At 36.0% G+C, this 19,908-nt stretch overlaps 1 protein-coding gene and 1 long non-coding RNA gene across 8 annotated transcripts; one reads left to right on the forward strand and one right to left on the reverse strand.

The window, feature by feature from the left end:
• Positions 1–163: 163 nt before the first annotated feature.
• Positions 164–12,538, forward strand: LOC148904544 (uncharacterized). 7 transcript variants are annotated; one of them, XM_089024839.1, is made up of 9 exons: positions 164–490; positions 976–1,104; positions 1,339–1,437; positions 3,355–3,651; positions 4,427–5,060; positions 6,337–6,399; positions 6,531–6,593; positions 8,923–9,036; positions 10,900–12,538. In XM_089024839.1, exons 4-9 carry the CDS (start codon positions 3,487–3,489, stop codon positions 11,268–11,270), a joined length of 1,410 nt encoding a protein of 469 aa, XP_088880965.1. In that variant the 5' UTR covers positions 164–490; positions 976–1,104; positions 1,339–1,437; positions 3,355–3,486; the 3' UTR covers positions 11,271–12,538. The 7 variants fall into 7 exon arrangements, with proteins under 7 accessions (XP_088880965.1, XP_088880966.1, XP_088880964.1 ...); XM_089024840.1 differs by having other exon boundaries at positions 164–478; XM_089024838.1 differs by lacking the exon at positions 164–490 and adding an exon at positions 658–815.
• LOC148904545 (uncharacterized) lies at positions 12,525–14,690 on the reverse strand. Its single transcript, XR_016118834.1, has 3 exons — positions 14,544–14,690; positions 13,398–13,451; positions 12,525–12,820 (listed from the first exon to the last, which is right to left on the reverse strand). It is a non-coding gene; the product is annotated as an uncharacterized LOC148904545 (long non-coding RNA).
• Positions 14,691–19,908: the final 5,218 nt, after the last annotated feature.

The raw sequence follows: 19,908 nt of genomic DNA on the forward strand, positions 1-19,908 counted from the left end.
ATTCCCTACCGTTTAACTTATGTGTAGCGCCATATTGGATTGAGCCCGCACTATATTTTTTCGAAAAACCGTATTCGTCATTACCACAGGAAGCCCATTTTTTACCACAGGAAACCCGAATATGAAAGCCGCGCGCTTGCGCGCATTTGCCGTGCTCCCTTGGTTCGGGAGGAAGTTAAGCTTCCGCTGATACTCTTTTGTCCTTCGGTCACGAGAACTGCTGGTATTCTTTCCTTCCCTCGCCATATTCAACGGAGAAAAGACGCATACAGCAATGGCTAGAGATATTCAACTTTCACAAAATGAAGATTTCAAGTTCCACGATAACTGTAAACAATTCGTACTTGCCGTAAAGAAGCTCAAAAGCAGTCCCTCCCTGAAAGAGATGACGTGCTATCGACGATCTTATCGACGATGTTTTCGAGGGCTGAAATCTAATGGATAGCCTTCGTTATGCACGAGAATATATGCATATGAGGTAAATCAGGAGGTAAATATTGAGATGTTATTGCAATGATGATTTCAAAGTAAAAGTATTTTCCAGTCTTTCCAGAACCATAAGGGAAGTGTTCACAGGAGGCCCAAGAATCATGCCCAGAGCCCCCGTCCTTCGCCGCAGGCTCTGGGTACGAGATTGCACAAAAATATAAACTGCTTACTCATCAACTACTTCAATCATTTTCTTTCTTTCTTGGCTTGGCGACATTCGCGGCAGACAGAGTGGAACAATATAGGGATAATCCCGTTCGTTTGGCTCTCCTACACGCGATCTTCTAAGATTACTTAAATCTAAACTATAAAGCAAAGGTTTAAAGGTATTAACAAACAAAACAAAGTCACTGTAAATTATAGAAAGACGATTTAGCGTCGCTTTAGCTTACTCCGACGAAGGACTAATAAGTTCCGAAGCGTCAGTTCCCATTAATCTCTTTACGGTGATTCAATTTATCTACAAGTTCCTACTGTTTTATTCAGGAACACCGACGCAGTCCACGCTAGTATTCTACTAGTAATATCATCCACCTGGTTTAGCTGAAAATTTGGCATGCAAATGCTGCATGTAATGACGATGAAAATACATTAAACTTCAAGCATTCGTATCAGGTGAGAATCTTTAGTATAAAGTGGCTTTGTGGTTGAAGAATGTGTAGTAAGTTTAATGTGTTTTTTCTAAGGGATAAGACTATATGAAAAGACTGTGTCTATATAGTTGCTAGTCGCACCATGACTTGGGAAACTTAACTACGTTTGCTTCGTTATGAAGTTACAGTATTTAAACGTAAAAAGGTGTAAAATATTGACAAGATTAGTGTTAATAACACATTTCATTTATCACAGGAGTCAAAGATAGCTATAATCATCGTAAAAAACCCAAAGAAAACCTCAATCAAAATGGGAAGCACCTTCAGTGGCATGGTTGTTACAACACTTCTTACGGTGAGTAAAATCATTCATTCATTTTGATAATATTAAGAAAATAAGAATTTTGATTCAGTATATTTACATTAAATTAAAAAATAATTCTATGAATAAAGATGAAATCTTTGAAGGTTTTGCTTATTCAAAGAACTCAATTTTATGATAAACAATCTATTAAAATAAGTTATGATGTCATCGCATAGATATTGGATTGGAAGGTCAAGGTCACGTCTACCATTGAATGCCGCTTCATAATCATAATTTTTCGAATTCATATTTTGATAAAGCTCTAAGTTAGAAAGTTTAAGGAAGATATATTTTAATGTAATTTAAAAATTCTTTAGAAGTTATGAGAATTTCATTCCTCAGTTGACTGATGAACTCATAACTTCATATTATGCTAGCCCAAACGTGACAAAACTTCAAGTTGCATTTTTTCATGATCAAGCAGTACTTTTTATACATCAAGTTGATTTTCATTACACCAAGACCCTTGTGTTCTATGTCTAGTCATTTGTTTCTCTTGTCTAGTCATTTGTTTCGCTTATCTAGTCATTTGTTTTTGATATCAAGTGCAACGTTTAAGTATTGACAAGCAGCCATCGCAATTAAAAGTCATTTAGGTCTTTGCGATTTGCATACAAAAGGGAACGCTAGAAGCACTCAAGAGAAGATTGATTTCGATCAGCTTGTGATCGATGAACGCACTAGGTCTGGAAGCTAGTTGCAGGGCGGGAGGAGGGAGGGCGTTGAAACGGGTATGGGCACTAGATTTTATATAGCAAATGCGGGCGCAGGGGATTTTTGGCTTTATTACAATGTTTTCCAAAACCTAGTTTATATATTTTTTGAAATGTTTATATAGTGTTCTACTTATGCGAAAAAAAATCAGACTGAGCAAATTTGAGCAAGATTGGTTTTTTGACATCTCAAATGTAGATTAGCAACTGCGCCCGCATTTGCTATATAAAATCTAGCGTAAACACCATGAAAAATGGTTCTTTGAGTACCAAAACTAGCGAATTCTTCATAATGAAAACTCTTATCATGTTTTGGGTGTTCTCTAACACCAATAAAATTGTTTTATTAGCTAAAAACAAAGATAAACAAGTCTAAATTTACCTCTGAAAGATCTTCTTGTCAGCCGAACTTCCTTCACAAACGGCCCACCATTGTTGACAGGCAGAGTAGTGCTCATGCCCGTTTCAACGCCATCCCTCCTCCCGCCCTGCAACTAGCTTCCAGACCTAGCGTGTTCATCGATCGCAAGCTGATCGAAATCAATCTTCTCCTGAGTGCTTCTAGCGTTCCCTTTTGTATGCAAATCGCAAAGACCTAAATGACTTTTAACTGCGATGGCTGCTTGTCAACTTAAACATTGCGCTTGATATCAAAAACAAATGACTAGACAAGCGAAGCAAATGACTAGACATAGAACACAAGGGTCTTGGTGTAATGAAAATCAACTTGATGTATAAAAAGTACTGCTTGATCATGAAAAAATGCAACTTGAAGTTTTGTCACGTTTGGGCTAGCATATCATATACAATCTTATATTTATAGCGACAAGAGTACTTAAAATCTATGATAAGATATTGGATATGAAGATTGCAAATTTAAATTATGTATTTTAAATGAGATATGTGAAGAATATCATTATTTGATGTCATGTTCACATGATAATTGATAGAAATAAGAAATGAAAGAATTGAGTTTTTGATTAATTTATGTAGTTTAAATATTTGGTTCTGTGATTTTGACAAAAGAGCATTATTTTCATATATTTTTAACATATGGATGATTTTCCTCTGATGAAATTGCTAGCAAATTATTGCAACAGTCTTTTATCTAAATTTGAAAGTTGTATTAATTGTCCTTCTTAAATAGAAAGTCATTTGTTATCGTTTATCCTATTTGGTATTTATTGGATTAAAGATTATTATAGCAGAGCTCCCGCGCTGGCCAAAGGACCATACTTAAGAAAAAATGGTAAACCATCAAGTTGATTTTTCATGGCTTGGCTGACGTCACTTCCTTCCGTCCGTACATACATACATACGTACGTCCATGTACACAACACAGGAATCCCACTTGATGTCAAAGCAAAACTACTCACAATGCAGCTCTCAAATGCACAGAAAAAATCGCTTTAGGACAAGTTATAGACCAAAAACAATCAAAAAAAAACTTTCATGTAGTCAAAGATGGATCAAGAAGTGTTCAAGAATTCAGGTGTGTGTTTTTTAGCAAACAATCGTATATCTTTTTTTTTTTTTTTGACAAGCATTTTTCTCGACGAATTGGACATATCAAAGACTTTCTCTCAAAACATTTTATATTTCTAAAGATAAGCCTAATTTATTTTAATGCTGAAGGAAATATAACACGGAGAGCATATTACGACAACAAATATTCGTCCTTTATTCAGCTTTGTAAATCTTTAACAATTCGGTGGTTTTTAATCAGCCGATTTGCTGATAAACATGCTTTACATTATTCTTGTTCTAGCGAGAGGAATCTCAACAGCTAGCTAGTGCTTTACATTCTGTTGAGTAATGGCCTTTTGAACGCTTAAATGTTGTGTTAGCGATTTATATTCAGAGAGGGCGATGCTTATCAACACCAAATAATTTATTCAAACTACATGCAGTACAGATACTCTCGAACTAATTTTCTTTCAGTCCAACAAAAGTTCTTTTTAAAAGACTCGTTACACTCGCGAGCCAAACGAGCCAAACGAGCCAAGGCCACTCATTCCGTTTCGAGTGAGTGATGCTTTCATGAATATTCCGTTATGCATCACTCGCGAGTGACCATGGCCACTCGTTACTCGTACTCGCGAGTGGATGGTACTTTACTCGGTTCCGGTACTGTATAGGCACATTTGTTAAAACCTTTATGCATTTTAAAATGTATCGAAATAATACTGTGTTATTTTGCATATAAGAAATAATGAATTATAATTATCATTATTAAAGTATTAACTATTCCATTATTATATTCACAGTGTCTTTTGATGATGCACTTGAATGCAGCACCAGTTTGTAATTTTCATAAATTAAAGCATGATGAAATTGGCTTATGTGGTCCTAATGGCACAACATGGCATTGCCCCTCGTGTCAACCTGGTTATGGACAATTAGTGGAATGTGGGAGAAAGTATCCTGAAGGAACTAAAGTTGGATGTGTTCCATGCAAAGAGAACCATACATACTCAGACACCTACGACATTAGTCAGTGCAAGCAATGTACTCGTTGTCAAGAAAATGAAGTTCAGAGTGGACAATGTACACGAGAAAATGACACTATACGATGTACCTGTAAACCCGGTTATTATAGGGACAGAGGACACTGCAAGCCCTGCAGCTGGTGTTGTGGGGATAAGACTAATGAGAAGGTACCTGAATGTAATATTCCACAAGTGCCAATGGAAAAACAATGTTCTTTACAGACTGCAAAAAATTGTGCTCCAACGACTCATGCACCAAGTACCATATCAATTACTACTTATAGTGGTGGAAAAGATAGTGGAGAGAGCACATTATTTCAAAACAGTGCATGGATTACAGCAACAATTGTCGTAGTGGTCATTATCTTTGTCGCTCTGCTGGCTAGATATTGTTGCTGCAATGAAAGAAGCAGTAAGTTTTTATACCTACTTACCTTTTTATAATTATTACTATGCAGTAAAAAATCTCTTGTGACATCTTTCTTGACAGCTACTGTATAGTTCCATAAAATATCCATACCCCACCCACAAAGGAAATTGGAAGTTCTGGAGGGGAGGGGTTAGAGAAAAAACGAAATTACGGAGTTTGAATGGAAGAAAATTGGAAGTTCCTGGGGGGTACAGGGGTCCTTTTACAGGAATTTCCTCTGTGGTTGGGGGATGGATATTTTCTGGAACTATACACATTAAACTCTTAATATGCTAAATTATATTGCTAGCTGTAGTTATGAACACTTACAGTGTGACTATACCACAATCAGGGCCACCTAGACAGCAGGAACCAATCAAATTGTAGAATGAATTTGAAAAAATTACCATAACAATCAGAAACCTAGAGCGCAGGAGAATGGTAATTTGACCCTGATGTTATTACATGTAAACAACTAGATAGCCATCGTCATTTTTTCATGGGAATAAAAGGATATGTTGAAAGGCTATTGTTTTCTGCATTATTAAATATACAAAAATTTACTGGGGTAGAAAAATATCCTGTATAAAACATAATTATCTTACTCAGGGTTTATAGAAAGATTATTGCAAATTTGTTTCCTCATAGTAATCAGTGTTTTGATTTTAAAATGATGACAAATAAACCCAAATGCCTACTATGACATCACACTCATTAGCATACTGGAAGTATAAACCTTCATATCTCCAAGATGCATCATTCAAATCATATTGAATTATTTTACTATTTAACTTTTAGCTCGGTATAGAATCCATGCTGAAAACATTGAGTTAGGGATCATAGACACTTTAAGAATACTATTCTTTGTTTGAGTTGTATCTGTATATTTATTTGTCTTCTCATAAGCAAGACAAATAAGAGGTGTAAATACTATCAATATTTTCAACACGAGAAGATAAATTTCGTATCTCCAAGCGGCCATCTAATATTCTGTTTATTATATAATTATCCATAAAATCAACTTAATAAGCTTTTTATTATTATCAAAAGTCTTTATTTATAAACTAATAGCTTAAATACACATGGTAACGATATTTCCACACGTGAAAATAACAATAACATGTTATTTTCACATGTGAAAATATCAGTTTTTCGAAAAGGAGAAATATAGGTAATTTATGGATAATTATATGATAAAAAGTATTCATTTTATCCATCAATTCTTTAATGATCACATTTTGATGAATTTTATTTATTTTTGATATTTTCATTTTTTTAGGCAATTCTTCTAATGGTGATTCAGGTGAAAATGGTGGATCAACTTCCAATGCATCAAGCTCAGGTAATCTTTTATTATTAATTAATTAATCTTCCTTAGTACAGCGGATGGCGGTTAAGTTTGCAGTTAAATCAATTCTTTAATGATCATATTTTGGTGAATTTTATTTATTTTTGATATTTTTGTTTTTTTAGGCAATTCTTCTGATGGTGATTCAGGTGAAAATAGTGGATCAACTTCCAATGAATCAAGCTCAGGTAATCTTTTCTTATTAATTAATTAATTTTCATGCATTTATTACCTCCAAGTTGGACTATAATTGTAACTCACTCTACTATGGTCTCCCGAAATATCTTTTGAAAAGGCTTCAGTATATTCAGAACTGTGCAGCTAGATTAGTAGTTCAAGCGAGTAAATTTGATCATGTCACTCCAGTTTTGATAAAATTGCACTGGCTTCCTGTCCGTTTCCGAATTATATTCAAGATATTGCTCATTGTGTACAAGTGCTTTCATGATGGCTTTGAAAAATTTGCACACTCTCAGATCTACAACCATGGAGTATCATGGATATAGAAGAACAATGATCTCGTCTGGTGACCTATGGTGACAGATCGTTTTACGTTGCTGGCCCTAAACTGTGGAATGACCTCCCACTTCAAATTAGGAAAAGTTCTTCAATCCAATTATTTAAAAGAGAACTGAAAACTCATTTGTTCAAGAACTTTGTCTCCTCTGGTTCAAAGTGAACACCAAATAACTATGACATTTCATTAATATTGTAACATACGTACGCCTGTTATTTATTTTATTTCTTAAGGCCTATTTACACGGCACGATTTGCTGCGCGCGACTTGACATATACGGCAAAATCAGCTCAAAATCGGGTCTTGTCGATCGAGATTGGGACTGAAACTAGTTGATTCCAAAACAAAATGGCGGATTTCTATGAAAACGTCTTTACCGGTAATTAAACACGAAGTGCAAAAATTCTGAATGATCTCATCAAATAACAAGGTAGACATGATTATTTACTGCACTTCTCAACTGTGTATAGTGGCATTTTACAAGAAACATTTGCTGTAATGACGAGTAAATTGCTCACGTTTTTTTCGTGCCGCGCGCGACAAGTTGTGCTCGTGTAAATGGTACCAAAATTTGCTGTATATGTCAAGTCGCGCACGGCAAATCTTTCTGTGTAAATGGGCCTTTATTGTGAAGCGCCATGAATTTTGATATGTGCACTATATAAGTTCCATTATCATTATTATTATTATTAATTTTCCTATGTACAGCGGATGGCGGTTAAGTTTTTAATGGCAACATTTTGCATGTTTGTTACTATTTGATCGCCTCATTGTTTGGTTGAATGTCAACTTTTGCTAAGGGGGGAGACAATATTTTGCCTCTAATTAGCCACATTTGAAGAGATCAGAGAATGGAGTTTAGTTATAGACTAAATTTTAAAATGTTGCTAGTTAAAATTGTCATTGGATAACTGATAATACACACGATTTTAAAGACAGAAAATAAGTAAGAGATTAGAGATTAGTCTTTGCAGTCTTTTTATTTATTTATTTTTTTGAGTGATTTCCCTCAATTAATCAATCTATTAATCTACTATCAAGAAAAAGCTGTTTTATTTCTTAATATACATCGGTTGTACATGTACATATTGCAAACCTTCCATCGATCTGCAAATTTTATCAATTAATATTGAAAATGACTTTTGAATAGATCTAAATCACAGCAAGGTCATTTATAACTTGCAGATCAAATTGTAATAAGCACTATTAAGGAGACTTGACATGGTTTTTCTTGAGCGCGCGCGCGCGCTATAGTTCCGGATCCGATGATGTAGTACTACTAGCTCAAGGAAATTTTTGTCCTCAAAAATTTAAATATTCAAACTGAAAAAAATCAAAAACTCTGCGGTGAAATTTCTTCAAATTTTGCTTATGGCTTTGGTTTATGTTTTCAAAAACTTAAGGAAAAATTTTAAAAATTCTGTAAGAGGGAACTATTCCAAACAAATTTTATTGATTTTTAAAAATTCCATTTTACAGAATTTTTTCCTTTTTCATCAAAAAGAAGATTACAATACAAAGTTTAAATATTCCAGTTTTTAAAAAAATTCACCATTTGGTTCCTGAGTTATGATTTTTTAAACATATTGATGAACATTTTTGATGGCATACCAAGGGTTCTGAAGTTGTCATGGCAACATCTTACGTCATTTTTTCACGTTCATTGATGATCTTTGGTTTATAGTCTTTGGCTTTCCAGGTTTACTTACTGTCATATTATAGCCATATTAATTATTTTAGTTTATGATAATTGTGAGTGTATATGAAGGCACAAAACACTTTCCAGCCTCCTTAAGGTTTTTCAGAGAGAGAAAAACTATTGGTGCAATCAACAATAGGAAGAGACCCAATTATATGATATTGTGGGATCTTAAATTTTGGTGGATTAGAGGACCTGCGTGTCATTTTGTACAACCCTTCAACAAAGGACACCTAGATGTTGACATGAAGATGTGTGTTTGGTACTAAAACAATTATGCTGACATTTTTTGTTTCTTTAGCTACACTACTTTCTGAAGACAAATCTGTTGGAGATGTTAACAGCAATAAGCCAGTTGAAGCACATGTAGATTTGAAGCCGACTTCTACTGCTGAATTTCATGCAGGATCTAAAGGTCTGTCTACAGTCATTATTACATTATTTTATTCTTTGTATATCTCTTGGTTATTATATCAAGTTCTAAACAACATCTGGGCTGATCTAATTAAGTCAGGGCATGGCTAACTCAATAATTATAATTGTATATTGTAGAACTCTAAAAGAACCTCTGGGCTGATCTAAGTCAGGCCACGGCTAACTCACAGATTGAACTCTGAAACAACCTCTGGGCTGATCTAAGTCAGCTAGGCATGGCTAACTCACAGATGGAACCCTGAAACAACCAATGGGCTGATCTAAGTCAGGGCATGGCTAACTCACAGATGGAACCCTGAAACAACCTCTGGGCTGATCTAAGTCAGGGCATGGCTCACTCACAGATGGAACCCTGAAACAACCTCTGGGCTGATCTAAGTCAGGGCATGGCTCACTCACAGATGGAACCCTGAAACAACCAATAAGCTGATCTAAGTCAGGGCATGGCTAACTCACAGATTGAACACTGAAACAACCTCTGGGCTGATCTAAGTCAGGGCATGGCTAACTCACAGATGGAACCCTGAAACAACCTCTGGGCTGATCTAAGTCAGGGCATGGCGAACTCACAGATTAACCCTGAAACAACCTCTGGGCTGATCTAAGTCAAGCCACGGCTAACTCAAAGATTGAACTCTGAAACAACCTCTGGGCTGATCTAAGTCAGGGCATGGCTAACTCACAGATGGAACACTGAAACAAACTCTGGGCTGATCTAAATCAGGGCATGGCTCACTCACAGATTGAACTCTGAAACAACCTCTGGGCTGATCTAAGCCAGGGCAAGGCTAACTCACAGATCAAACCCTGAAACAACCTCTGGGATGATCTAAGTCAGGGCATGGCTAACTCACAGATGGAACCCTGAAACAACCTCTGGGCTGATCTAAGTCAGGGCATGGCTCACTCACAGATTGAACTCTGAAACAACCTCTGGGCTGATCTAAGCCAGGGCAAGGCTAACTCACAGATCAAACCCTGAAACAACCTCTTGGCTGATCTAAGTCAGGGCATGGCTAACTCACAGATGGAACCCTGAAACAACCTCTGGGCTGATCTAAGTCAGGGCATGGCGAACTCACAGATTAACCCTGAAACAACCTCTGGGCTGATCTAAGTCAAGCCACGGCTAACTCAAAGATTGAACTCTGAAACAACCTCTGGGCTGATCTAAGTCAGGGCATGGCTAACTCACAGATGGAACACTGAAACAAACTCTGGGCTGATCTAAATCAGGGCATGGCTCACTCACAGATTGAACGCTGAAACAACCTCTGGGCTGATCTAAGCCAGGGCAAGGCTAACTCACAGATCAAACCCTGAAACAACCTCTGGGCTGATCTAAGTCAGGGCATGGCTAACTCACAGATTGAACACTGAAACAACCTCTGGGCTGATCTAAGTCAGGGCATGGCTAACTCACAGATTGAACTCTGAAACAACCTCTGGGCTGATCTAAGCCAGGGCAAGGCTAACTCACAGATCAAACCCTGAAACAACCTCTTGGCTGATCTATGTCAGGGCATGGCTAACTCACAGGTGGAACCCTAAAACAATAAATTTATGGCTGATCTTACTTCAATTCACTGATTGGGATGTAATTTAGGATGTTACAATTCAAGGTTTTGCAGAGAATCCTTGAATCAAGGGAGAGAACTTTAAACAACTTCTACTCACATGTGTTGCCAAGTCCAGGAATCAAACCCAGAGACCTCAAATTGCACGTACCAGTACTACACAACACTTGATTCTCATATCTCCTCCCTAGTGGGAAATAATGTCAATCATTTGAGTGAAATATTTCATTCATTCATTTATCACTTTCTATGCTTTTACTTGTCAGCATGCAATGAAGTAGAACCTTTACTGCCAGCAAAACGATTAAAGAAAGAAGAGATTTCTTTCATTTGTGAAACACTTGGTAAAAAAATTGGAGATTTAAACCACGATGTCATGCACACACTGTGCACGATGCTCAACATTCCAATTGATTACAAGGACTATAGAAATTTAGATTGTCTTTGCAAACTGAATTACTATGATAAAAAGGGGCTGGAGAAAAGGGAAAACCCAATGGAGTATATTATTGAAATAATGGTTGGTAAGTCAATAACTCTTGAATCTTTTGTTGATGAGCTTTATAAAATTTCCAGAGGTGATGTAGTAGAACAATTATATGAAATTGCAATTGAAGAGGGGAAAAATTTAGTATAGGTAATCATATGGGTTTGAGAGTGCGATTTGGATGAGGAGCTTTTTGAAAAACAAATTATGGAAAACTTTAATTAAAATTACAAATTGAAAGAGAAGCCAAATGATTACTCAATAATAACCATGAAAAATTTACAAACAATTTTTAATTTTCACTGCTGTGGAAATAACTTTTTTCTGCAGACAAACAAACTTATACTTACTCTTAGCAGATAATTTTCATACCTGTTTGTAGGTGAACTTAGTTTAATTGGGTTATTATTCTAACTAAAGAAATTATTCAAAGTAAAAATAATATTAGATTGGTTTGTGTAATACTCAACATATGGTTAAACAGATTGCAAATGTTTGTCTGAGTCTTTAAGCTGTTTTTAGAATCTGCATGTTGTGCTATTTACAAAAGCCTTACAATGGATGGATCCAGTTGTAACACCTGAAAAGACTGTGTGGTGTATGTATATGTGTGTGTCGTCGTTATCTTTCATGAATGCAAAATAGAAAAAATTTGATGATTAATATTTTAACCTATTTTTGTGACAACTAGTGTAATTGGTGAATGACTTTATTTATAGAGGTATTAGACAATGATGCAAGCAGATTGATTCTTCTTTTAGTTCTTCAAATCAATTTTATGCCTGAAAGCTGGCTTTTTGGCTATAGAATTTGCCAATGAAACTAAAAAAAAAGTCAAAGCTTGCATTTACACGTGCTTTACAATCTTGGCTGGATCCAATTGTAATACATGAAAATGTTTTTCAATGCTTGGCTGAATACATAAAATAAAAAAGTCTTTGTAGTGTAAAATGTTGTATGACAACTTATAATGTAAGTGCTATGCATGTATATTTCTAGTCTGAATTTGTAATAAATAGATAATATCATAATATAATATATAGATATAGATTCCTATTTAATTTGGCTGTGAAGTTTGGCAGCGTTGTGTTCATGGGGCGGTGTTTCGAAGTTGCTGAAATATATTTCATGTTCAGCTGCGTCGTCCCCGTGAGCGTGGTGTTGCTGAGCTTCACAGTTAAATTTATATATAGTTCATATCAATCTTGATGTAATGTTTAATTATACTATAGTCAATTTCTCTAATAAGTTCGTGTTGATAGTTGTTATTACATATATTTTATATTTTTTAATTTGTAAACATTAGTAGTTTTACATTGAGGGCCACAAGTTTATTAGTGTAGTACACTATTTAGCTATAGTGCCACCCTCATTAAATAAAGTTGTTATTATTATTATAATAAAGTTGTACATGTTTACATCCCATTGTATTATTAATTAGGAGGGGGAAGGCATTTGGTGTTTCTTTGATTGGGTGGCACTACCAAGTGCCTATATGATAGAGTAGAGATTTTTGTGGGAAAGCCTTGGTGTGGTATATAGGTTTGGTTGCTAGGGCCCGACAGCCCATCCTCTAGATCTGTTGTCCCTACCAGTAGGCTTTTACCAATGTTATTCAAATCTAATGCAGTACGTAAAACAACTTTCTTTCTCTGCTTGTCTCCATTTCCCATTTCTGTGTTCAGATGCAAGTGGCTCTTCTGTTCAAAGTAAATAAGCTATTTGATAATATCTTAGATTAAATTTTTAAAATGAGAAAAAATTATGCAAATCCAGTGCAAAAGTTTTACTTCCGGCCACCAAAATAAAATCCGGTTCTAGAATTAATTTTCATACTTTATACATTGGAAATGGACTTAAGGCTCACAATGATTACTATTTCCGGTTCAGAGTGTTTTGTGCCCGGAAATACTTCACAAATTCCAAGCACATAATTTATTATTGGGTTACCTGTGTGTACCGATTCTAGCCCGTTAGATTTCTGGGAAACCAAAACTTTATTAGCCTTCACACATCTTCAAAGACAACTATTTGAACACTTTATATTCTGTCTTGCAATTGATAAAGCATAAAGAAGGTAAGCCTTTAAAAATAATATTGATTTCGGGGAAACCGCGCCGATTAGAAGAGAAAGAAAAGACAAGCATGTCTCAGACTTGTCAGTGACTTGGTTGTTCAAAACTAAAAATATAAAAGACCTCTCTCTCGTTTGATTTATTCTTTTTGGTTGAAAAAAACTTTGAATTATTTCTTTCTAATTATCCTGTTAAGACTTACTTGAGGTGGGACGGAAAGAAGTGAGCTTTCGTTGTCGACTTGTCGTTCCAATGACTAAAAAGTTACAAGGTGGGGAATGATAAATTATGCATTTAATAATATACTAAAAGTTGAGAGTTGACTCTTAGATTTGCGTCATAAATTTTTTAAAGATGAGAACAAGTTAGCAATTGTTTTTAAAATGGTGGTACATTTTTTAGGAAAGCTTGTTAGAGAAGAGCACGTTCTTTATATGGTGGGGGGGGGGAGGTTGGTTGGGATTCAGATGGGAGGGTCATTAGTAATAGCAAAAGGTGAGGGCTGTCCCTTCCCCTCTACTTTTAGAAAAATATGGAGTCAGGGAAGGGGTTTGTCACATTATTGAATGAAGGTCAGCAGTCAAACCATGAAATTTTTGTAACAACACATGCAGACTAAGACATGTTCCATTCATCTCTACTCAGACTCATTAGCATTGAGGTATGGGACCGTGTACAGGACCGGAGCTTACTGTACATTGGAAAATGTAAAAGGCTCATATTCAAAAGATTAAAATGGGTTGTGAAGGGGGGTGAAGGTAGATTGATTATTTAGTGGATGTTAACAAAAAGTTTGGAGACTAAAGCACCCTAGCCTCTTCCCCTCTGTGGTTCCTATGGTGTGATCTGAACCATTTCTGCATTGAACACAGGAAGACCAATACAATTCAGAACTGAAGAAGCTTCATTTTAAATCGTGGATTGTGGATATGATATAATAGACCTCTCAGTTTACCTTGGGTGAAATGTTTTCCCATTTCACACTGTGTCATTTGCTATATAGAGTATTGTTCATTTGTTTGACGGTTGTGCATGAGAAAACGCATGAATATATGGATACAACTTAAACAAAGAATTATATTCTCAAGAATATATTTATAAATTATATTCATGTGGCTTCTCATGTGCAACCATTAAACAAAGTAATGATACTCTAGAGAATGTTACCTGGACTGAGATGGGAAATTTATTATAAAACATTACATTCAAGGTAAAGAGGTCTAATGGGGAAGCCTGGCTGGTTGAATTGCATGGCTCAAACCATCCCATAATCTGCCTTTGATCTGTAATAAACTCTGTAGAATGTTATTACCTCAATGTAAAATTATTTGTATTCTTATTTGCATACCCATCTGAAGATTTATTCACTCAATATGCCGAGCTATGCAGAAACTATGGCTGGAAATCTGCAACCAGATGGCACCCAAGGAATAGCCAAAGTTGGACTGATAGATCGAAGTACCCTAATAGCAGAGCTGGTGGGTTGTGTTATACATCTGTTAAAGAAAGATAAAAGCCTCAGAAATATTCTTAAAGTGGAAACAAATTGTAAAATGGAGTATTTCATTTTTGTGCCTTGGTTCCACTCATGTAGACCCACAGAAATGAATGAAAACGGTACAAAAATTGAGGTCAAACTTCACCGATATAGAAATAAAAGAAAAGAAATAGAGTTTTCGGTAGATGAGGATAACAGTAAAGAAATTTAAAAAAATTATCACAGTGATAAGTATTTTGTCATTCCTTGTCCAGAATTAAAATACTTCAAAAAGTCTTTTTTAAAAACATGGAGCTCAGACCTCCTCTTACACAACAATTCAAGCCAAATTTTACTTAGGAGCAATTCCTTTTGTGGATTCAAAAAAGGTGAGACTTCATTCAAATATTGTCGGTTTGACAAGGAATTTAACAAGCTGGAAAAGCAGGGTGTTCTACTGATTCGTCCATCAATCTATGAAAGCTATGTGATTGGATGCTACGAGAAGGAGAACGGCAGAGTTAATAAGTATTGTTTCCTTTTAAAAGGTAAAGTATATAAGTAAATCAAATCACATTACTAAGTATTTTTATGAATCATTAGTATATAATAGAGCAGAGAGAAACAGTCATTTTAATATTCCCCTTTCTATTTTTTATGCCATCTCTTTCCCTTCCCAATTTTTTTGACCATTTCTTCCTCTTCAAACAAATTTACCGGTAATTTGAATAATAGTGAATTTATCCTATTTCATTTCATCTCACCTAATCTTATCTCATCTCAAATGATCTCGTCATCTCATCTCACCTTATCCCATCTCATCTCATCTCATCTCATCCTATTTTATCTCCTTATTTCATCTCATCTCACTAGTCTTACCTCATCTCACCTCATCTCATCTCATCTCACCTCATCTCATCTCATCTTATCCTATTTCATCTCATCTCACCTAATCTTATCTCATCTCAAATGATCTCGTCATCTCATCTCACCTTATCCCATCTCATCTCGTCTCATCTCATCCTATTTTAGCTCCTTATTTCATCTCATCTCACTAGTCTTACCTCATCTCACCTCATCTCATCTCATCTCATCTCACCTCATCTGATCTCATCTCATCCTATTTCATCTCATCTCACCTTATCTCATCTCATATCATCCCATCCTATTTCATCTCATTTCATCTCACCTCATCTCATTTCACCTCATCTCATCTTATCTCATCTTATCTCATCTCATCTTATCTTATCTCATCTCACCTTACCTCATCTCACCTCACCTCACCTCACCTCACCTCATATCACCTCACCTCATCTCCTTATCTCATCTCACCTAATCTTATCTTTCTCATCTGAAATGATCTCCTCATCTCATCTCACCTAATCCCATTTCATCTCACCTCATCTCATCTCATCTCATCTCATCTCACCTAATCCTATCTCATCTCAAATGATCTCCTCATCTCATCTCATCACATTACATCTCGTCTCATCAACCCAGCTCATCTCATCTCATCTCCTTATCTCATCTCACCTTATCTCTGCACCTTTCCTCATCTCATCTCCCCACCTCATCTCACCTCATCTCATATCATCTCATCCTATTTCACCTCATTTCATTTCATCTAACCTCATCATATCTTATCTCATCTCACCTAATCTCATCTCATCTCATCTCATCTCATCTCACCTCGATCATCTCATCTCACCTAATCCTATCTCATCTCAAATGATCTCCTCATCTCATCTCATCACATTACATCTTGTCTCATCATCCCGTCTCATCTCATCTCACCTCGATCATCTCATCTCACCTCATCTTATCTCATCTCATCTTATCTCATCCTATTTCATCTCACCTCATCTCATCTCATCTCACCTAATCCTATCTCATCTCAAATGATCTCCTCATCTCATCACATTACATCTCATCTCATCTCATCTCACCTCGATCATCTCATCTCACCTCATCTTACCTCAACTTATCTCCTCATCTCATCTCATCTGAACCCGTCTCATTTCACCTCATCTCATCCTATTTTATCTCCTTATTTCATCTCATCTCGCTGATCTTGCCTCAACTCACCTCAACTAATCTCATCTCATCTCATCCTATTTCATCTTATCTCATCTCACCTCATCTTATCTCATCTCATTTCATTATATTTCATCTCATTTCATCTCATCTCATCTCATCTCACCTCATCTCATATCATCTCATCCTATTTCACCTCATTTCATTTCATCTAACCTCATCATATCTTATCTCATCCTATTTCATCTCATCTCACCTCATCTCATTTCATATCAACTCGTCTCATCTTATCTCATCTCATCTCATCTCACCTTATCTCATCCTAATTCATCTCATCCTAATTCATCTCATCTCATCTCACCTCATCTTATCTCATATCATGTCATTACATCTCATTTCTTCTTACCTCACTTCACCTAATCTTATCTCACCTCAAATCACCTCATCTCATCTCAAATCACCTCATTTCATCTAATCTTATCTCAAACGATCACCTTATTTGTCTCATCTCATCTCACCTCATGGCTCTCACCCATCTCATCTCACCTCACCATCTCACCTTACCATCTGACCTCACCTCATCTCATCTCCTTATCTCATCTCACCTTATCTCTGCACCTTTCCTCATCTCATCTCCCCACCTCATCTCACCTCATCTCCTCCAACCTTGTCTCATCTCATCATCTCAACTAATCCCATCTCATCTCATCTCACCTAATCTTATCTCATCTCCTCCAACCTTGTCTCATCTCATCCTATTTCATCTCATCATCCCATCCCATCTCATCTAATCTCATCCTATTTCATCTCATCACATTACATCTCGTCTCATCATCCCGTCTCATCTCATCTCACCTCGATCATCTCATCTCACCTCATCTTATCTCATCTCATCCTATTTCATCTCATCTCACCTCATCTCATATCATCTCATCCTATTTCATCTCATTTCATCTCATTTCATCTCACCTCATCTCATCTTATCTCATCTCACCTCATCTTATCTCATCTCACCTCACCTCACCTCACCTCATCTCATGTCATCTCACCTCATCTTATCTCATCTCATGTCATCTCATCCTATTTCATCTCATTTCATCTTACCTCACTTCACCTAATCTTATCTCATCTCATCTCATCTCATCTCATCTCAAATCACCTTATTTCATCTAATCTTATCTCAAACGATCACCTTATTTGTCTCATCTCATCTCACCTCATGGCTCTCACCCATCTCATTTCATCTTACCATCTCACCTCATCTCCTTATCTCATCTCACCTTTCCTCATCTCATCTCCCCACCTCATCTCACCTTATCTCCTCCAACCTTGTCTCATCTCATATCATCTCACCAAATCTTATCTTATCTCAAATGATCTCCTCATCTCAACTCACCTCATCTCAACTCATCTCCTCATCTCATCTCACCTAATCTTATCTCATCTCATCTCAGCCGATTTCCTCATCTCATCTCATCTCAACTGATCTCTTCATCTCATCTCATCTCACCTAATCTTATCTCATCCTATTTCATCTCACCTCATCTCCTCCAACCTTGTCTCATCTCATATCATCTCACCAAATCTTATCTTATCTCAAATGATCTCCTCATCTCACCTCATCTTATCTCATCTCATCCTATCTCATCTCACCTCACCTCATCTTATCTCCTCTCACTTCATCTCTTCTCACTCAATGCATATAATTTCATCTCATCTCATCTTCTCATCTTATCCCATCTCAACTTGTCTCCTCTCACCTCACCACTTCTTCTCTTACTTCTTCTCATTTCACCCAATGCATATAATTTCATCTCATTTTTATCTCAGCTCACCTCCCATATTTTCTTTAGCTAAAGATCCAATATATTTTCCAGTCACTCGTGAAATAAAACCATTGGTAATGAAGCATGTTAAAAGAGGGGTGGGTAAGGGGCAATTACAAATTATTTTGGGGAATCCATTTTGGTGAATGAATATTATTATTCTGAGAAAGAATCTGAGAATCTTAAATCAACTACTAAATTCTTATTTGATCTTTCCTTAAATTTTCCTTAAATTGTTGGTGATTGGTGGATCTTCTTAATATGAAGAATTTTACCTGACCCTCACCCTCACCCCAACCGTACATAATGAACGTAGTGTAAGAATAAAAACTGGCAAGATTGATCCCAGTGCATTTCCAGGACCAGAGTCTGTAATTACATAATTATACAAATGTCTTACACAAATGGCAAGTATAGCACAAAGAAAGTAACATTATAGTAAATGTATCTAAAGACATTCATTTTGAACTTTATATTAGTTTTCAAACCATAGTTAATAGAGGGGAATGGTTAGGAAACCTATTGTTATAAGTCTTTGTTCAGTTTTTTCAAGCGTGACCGTGCACAATCTTTTGTTTCATCATTGTTTTACTCTTCTTGGCGATGGCTGAGTGAATAGACCAAAATCTTTCTTTTGGCTGCTAGTTCAAAATACTCAAAGATTTATAAGAGATATTTGAATATTCCTTACAATTATCACTTAGACAAATTTTATGTTTAATAATTTTGCAATTTCGGATGAGCATAAATCAAACGTTGTGCACGGTCAAGAACGGTTCAATATCAAAAGTGAAAAAAGACCTATAACAATAGGTTTCCTAACCATTCCCCTCTATTAACTATGATCAAACGTTTTGAGGCAAACACCTCAATGTTGGCATGTACAGCTCTTAGTAGAAATAGGGGGTGTTTAGTAATTATGATTTCTTTAGGGGAGAATATATTATTTTGACAGTGGTATATATTTATTGATGATAGTGCCATGTATAAAATATACTTCTTATCAAATATACTTCTTGCCATGGATACTTATTAGCAAGAATGTAGTATATACTCAGAGTGACATAAGCTTCTGTTATTTATGTGCCAACCAGACACCGATTGGATGATAAAACAAATGAAAACCCTTGACATATCATCACAATGCTTTTGTTCAAACATAGAGTAGCGCCAGTATCTTTATGCTCTCTCATCGTCGCCATAATTTAAGTATTACTACAACCACAATCTTTTTGGGTGAATAATTTTTTTGGAATATTAATAGACACCTCTGTAAAAGGAAAGCCTTAAAAATTGGACAATTCAACAAAAATTCATTAATTTTTTTGTTATGTCATACCAGGTGCCATAGATCCTTTTAATAAAATAGTTTTGTT

Source organism: Actinia tenebrosa, unplaced genomic scaffold, assembly GCF_029948245.1.
Source record: "Actinia tenebrosa isolate PJP-AT-01 unplaced genomic scaffold, QUT_ActTen_1.0 PGA_scaffold9__36_contigs__length_13948895, whole genome shotgun sequence".
In the NCBI taxonomy this organism is placed as follows: domain Eukaryota; kingdom Metazoa; phylum Cnidaria; class Anthozoa; order Actiniaria; family Actiniidae; genus Actinia; species Actinia tenebrosa.

Bases quoted from the DNA above. Each gene is read 5' to 3' on its own strand.
- LOC148904544 (XM_089024839.1), top strand. From the start codon at position 3,487: ATGTACACAACACAGGAATCCCACTTGATGTCAAAGCAAAACTACTCA. The intron at 3,652-4,426 runs GTGTGTGTTTTT...TTATATTCACAG, and splicing joins AGAAGTGTTCAAGAATTCAG to TGTCTTTTGATGATGCACTT. The intron at 5,061-6,336 runs GTAAGTTTTTAT...TCATTTTTTTAG, and splicing joins TTGCTGCAATGAAAGAAGCA to GCAATTCTTCTAATGGTGAT.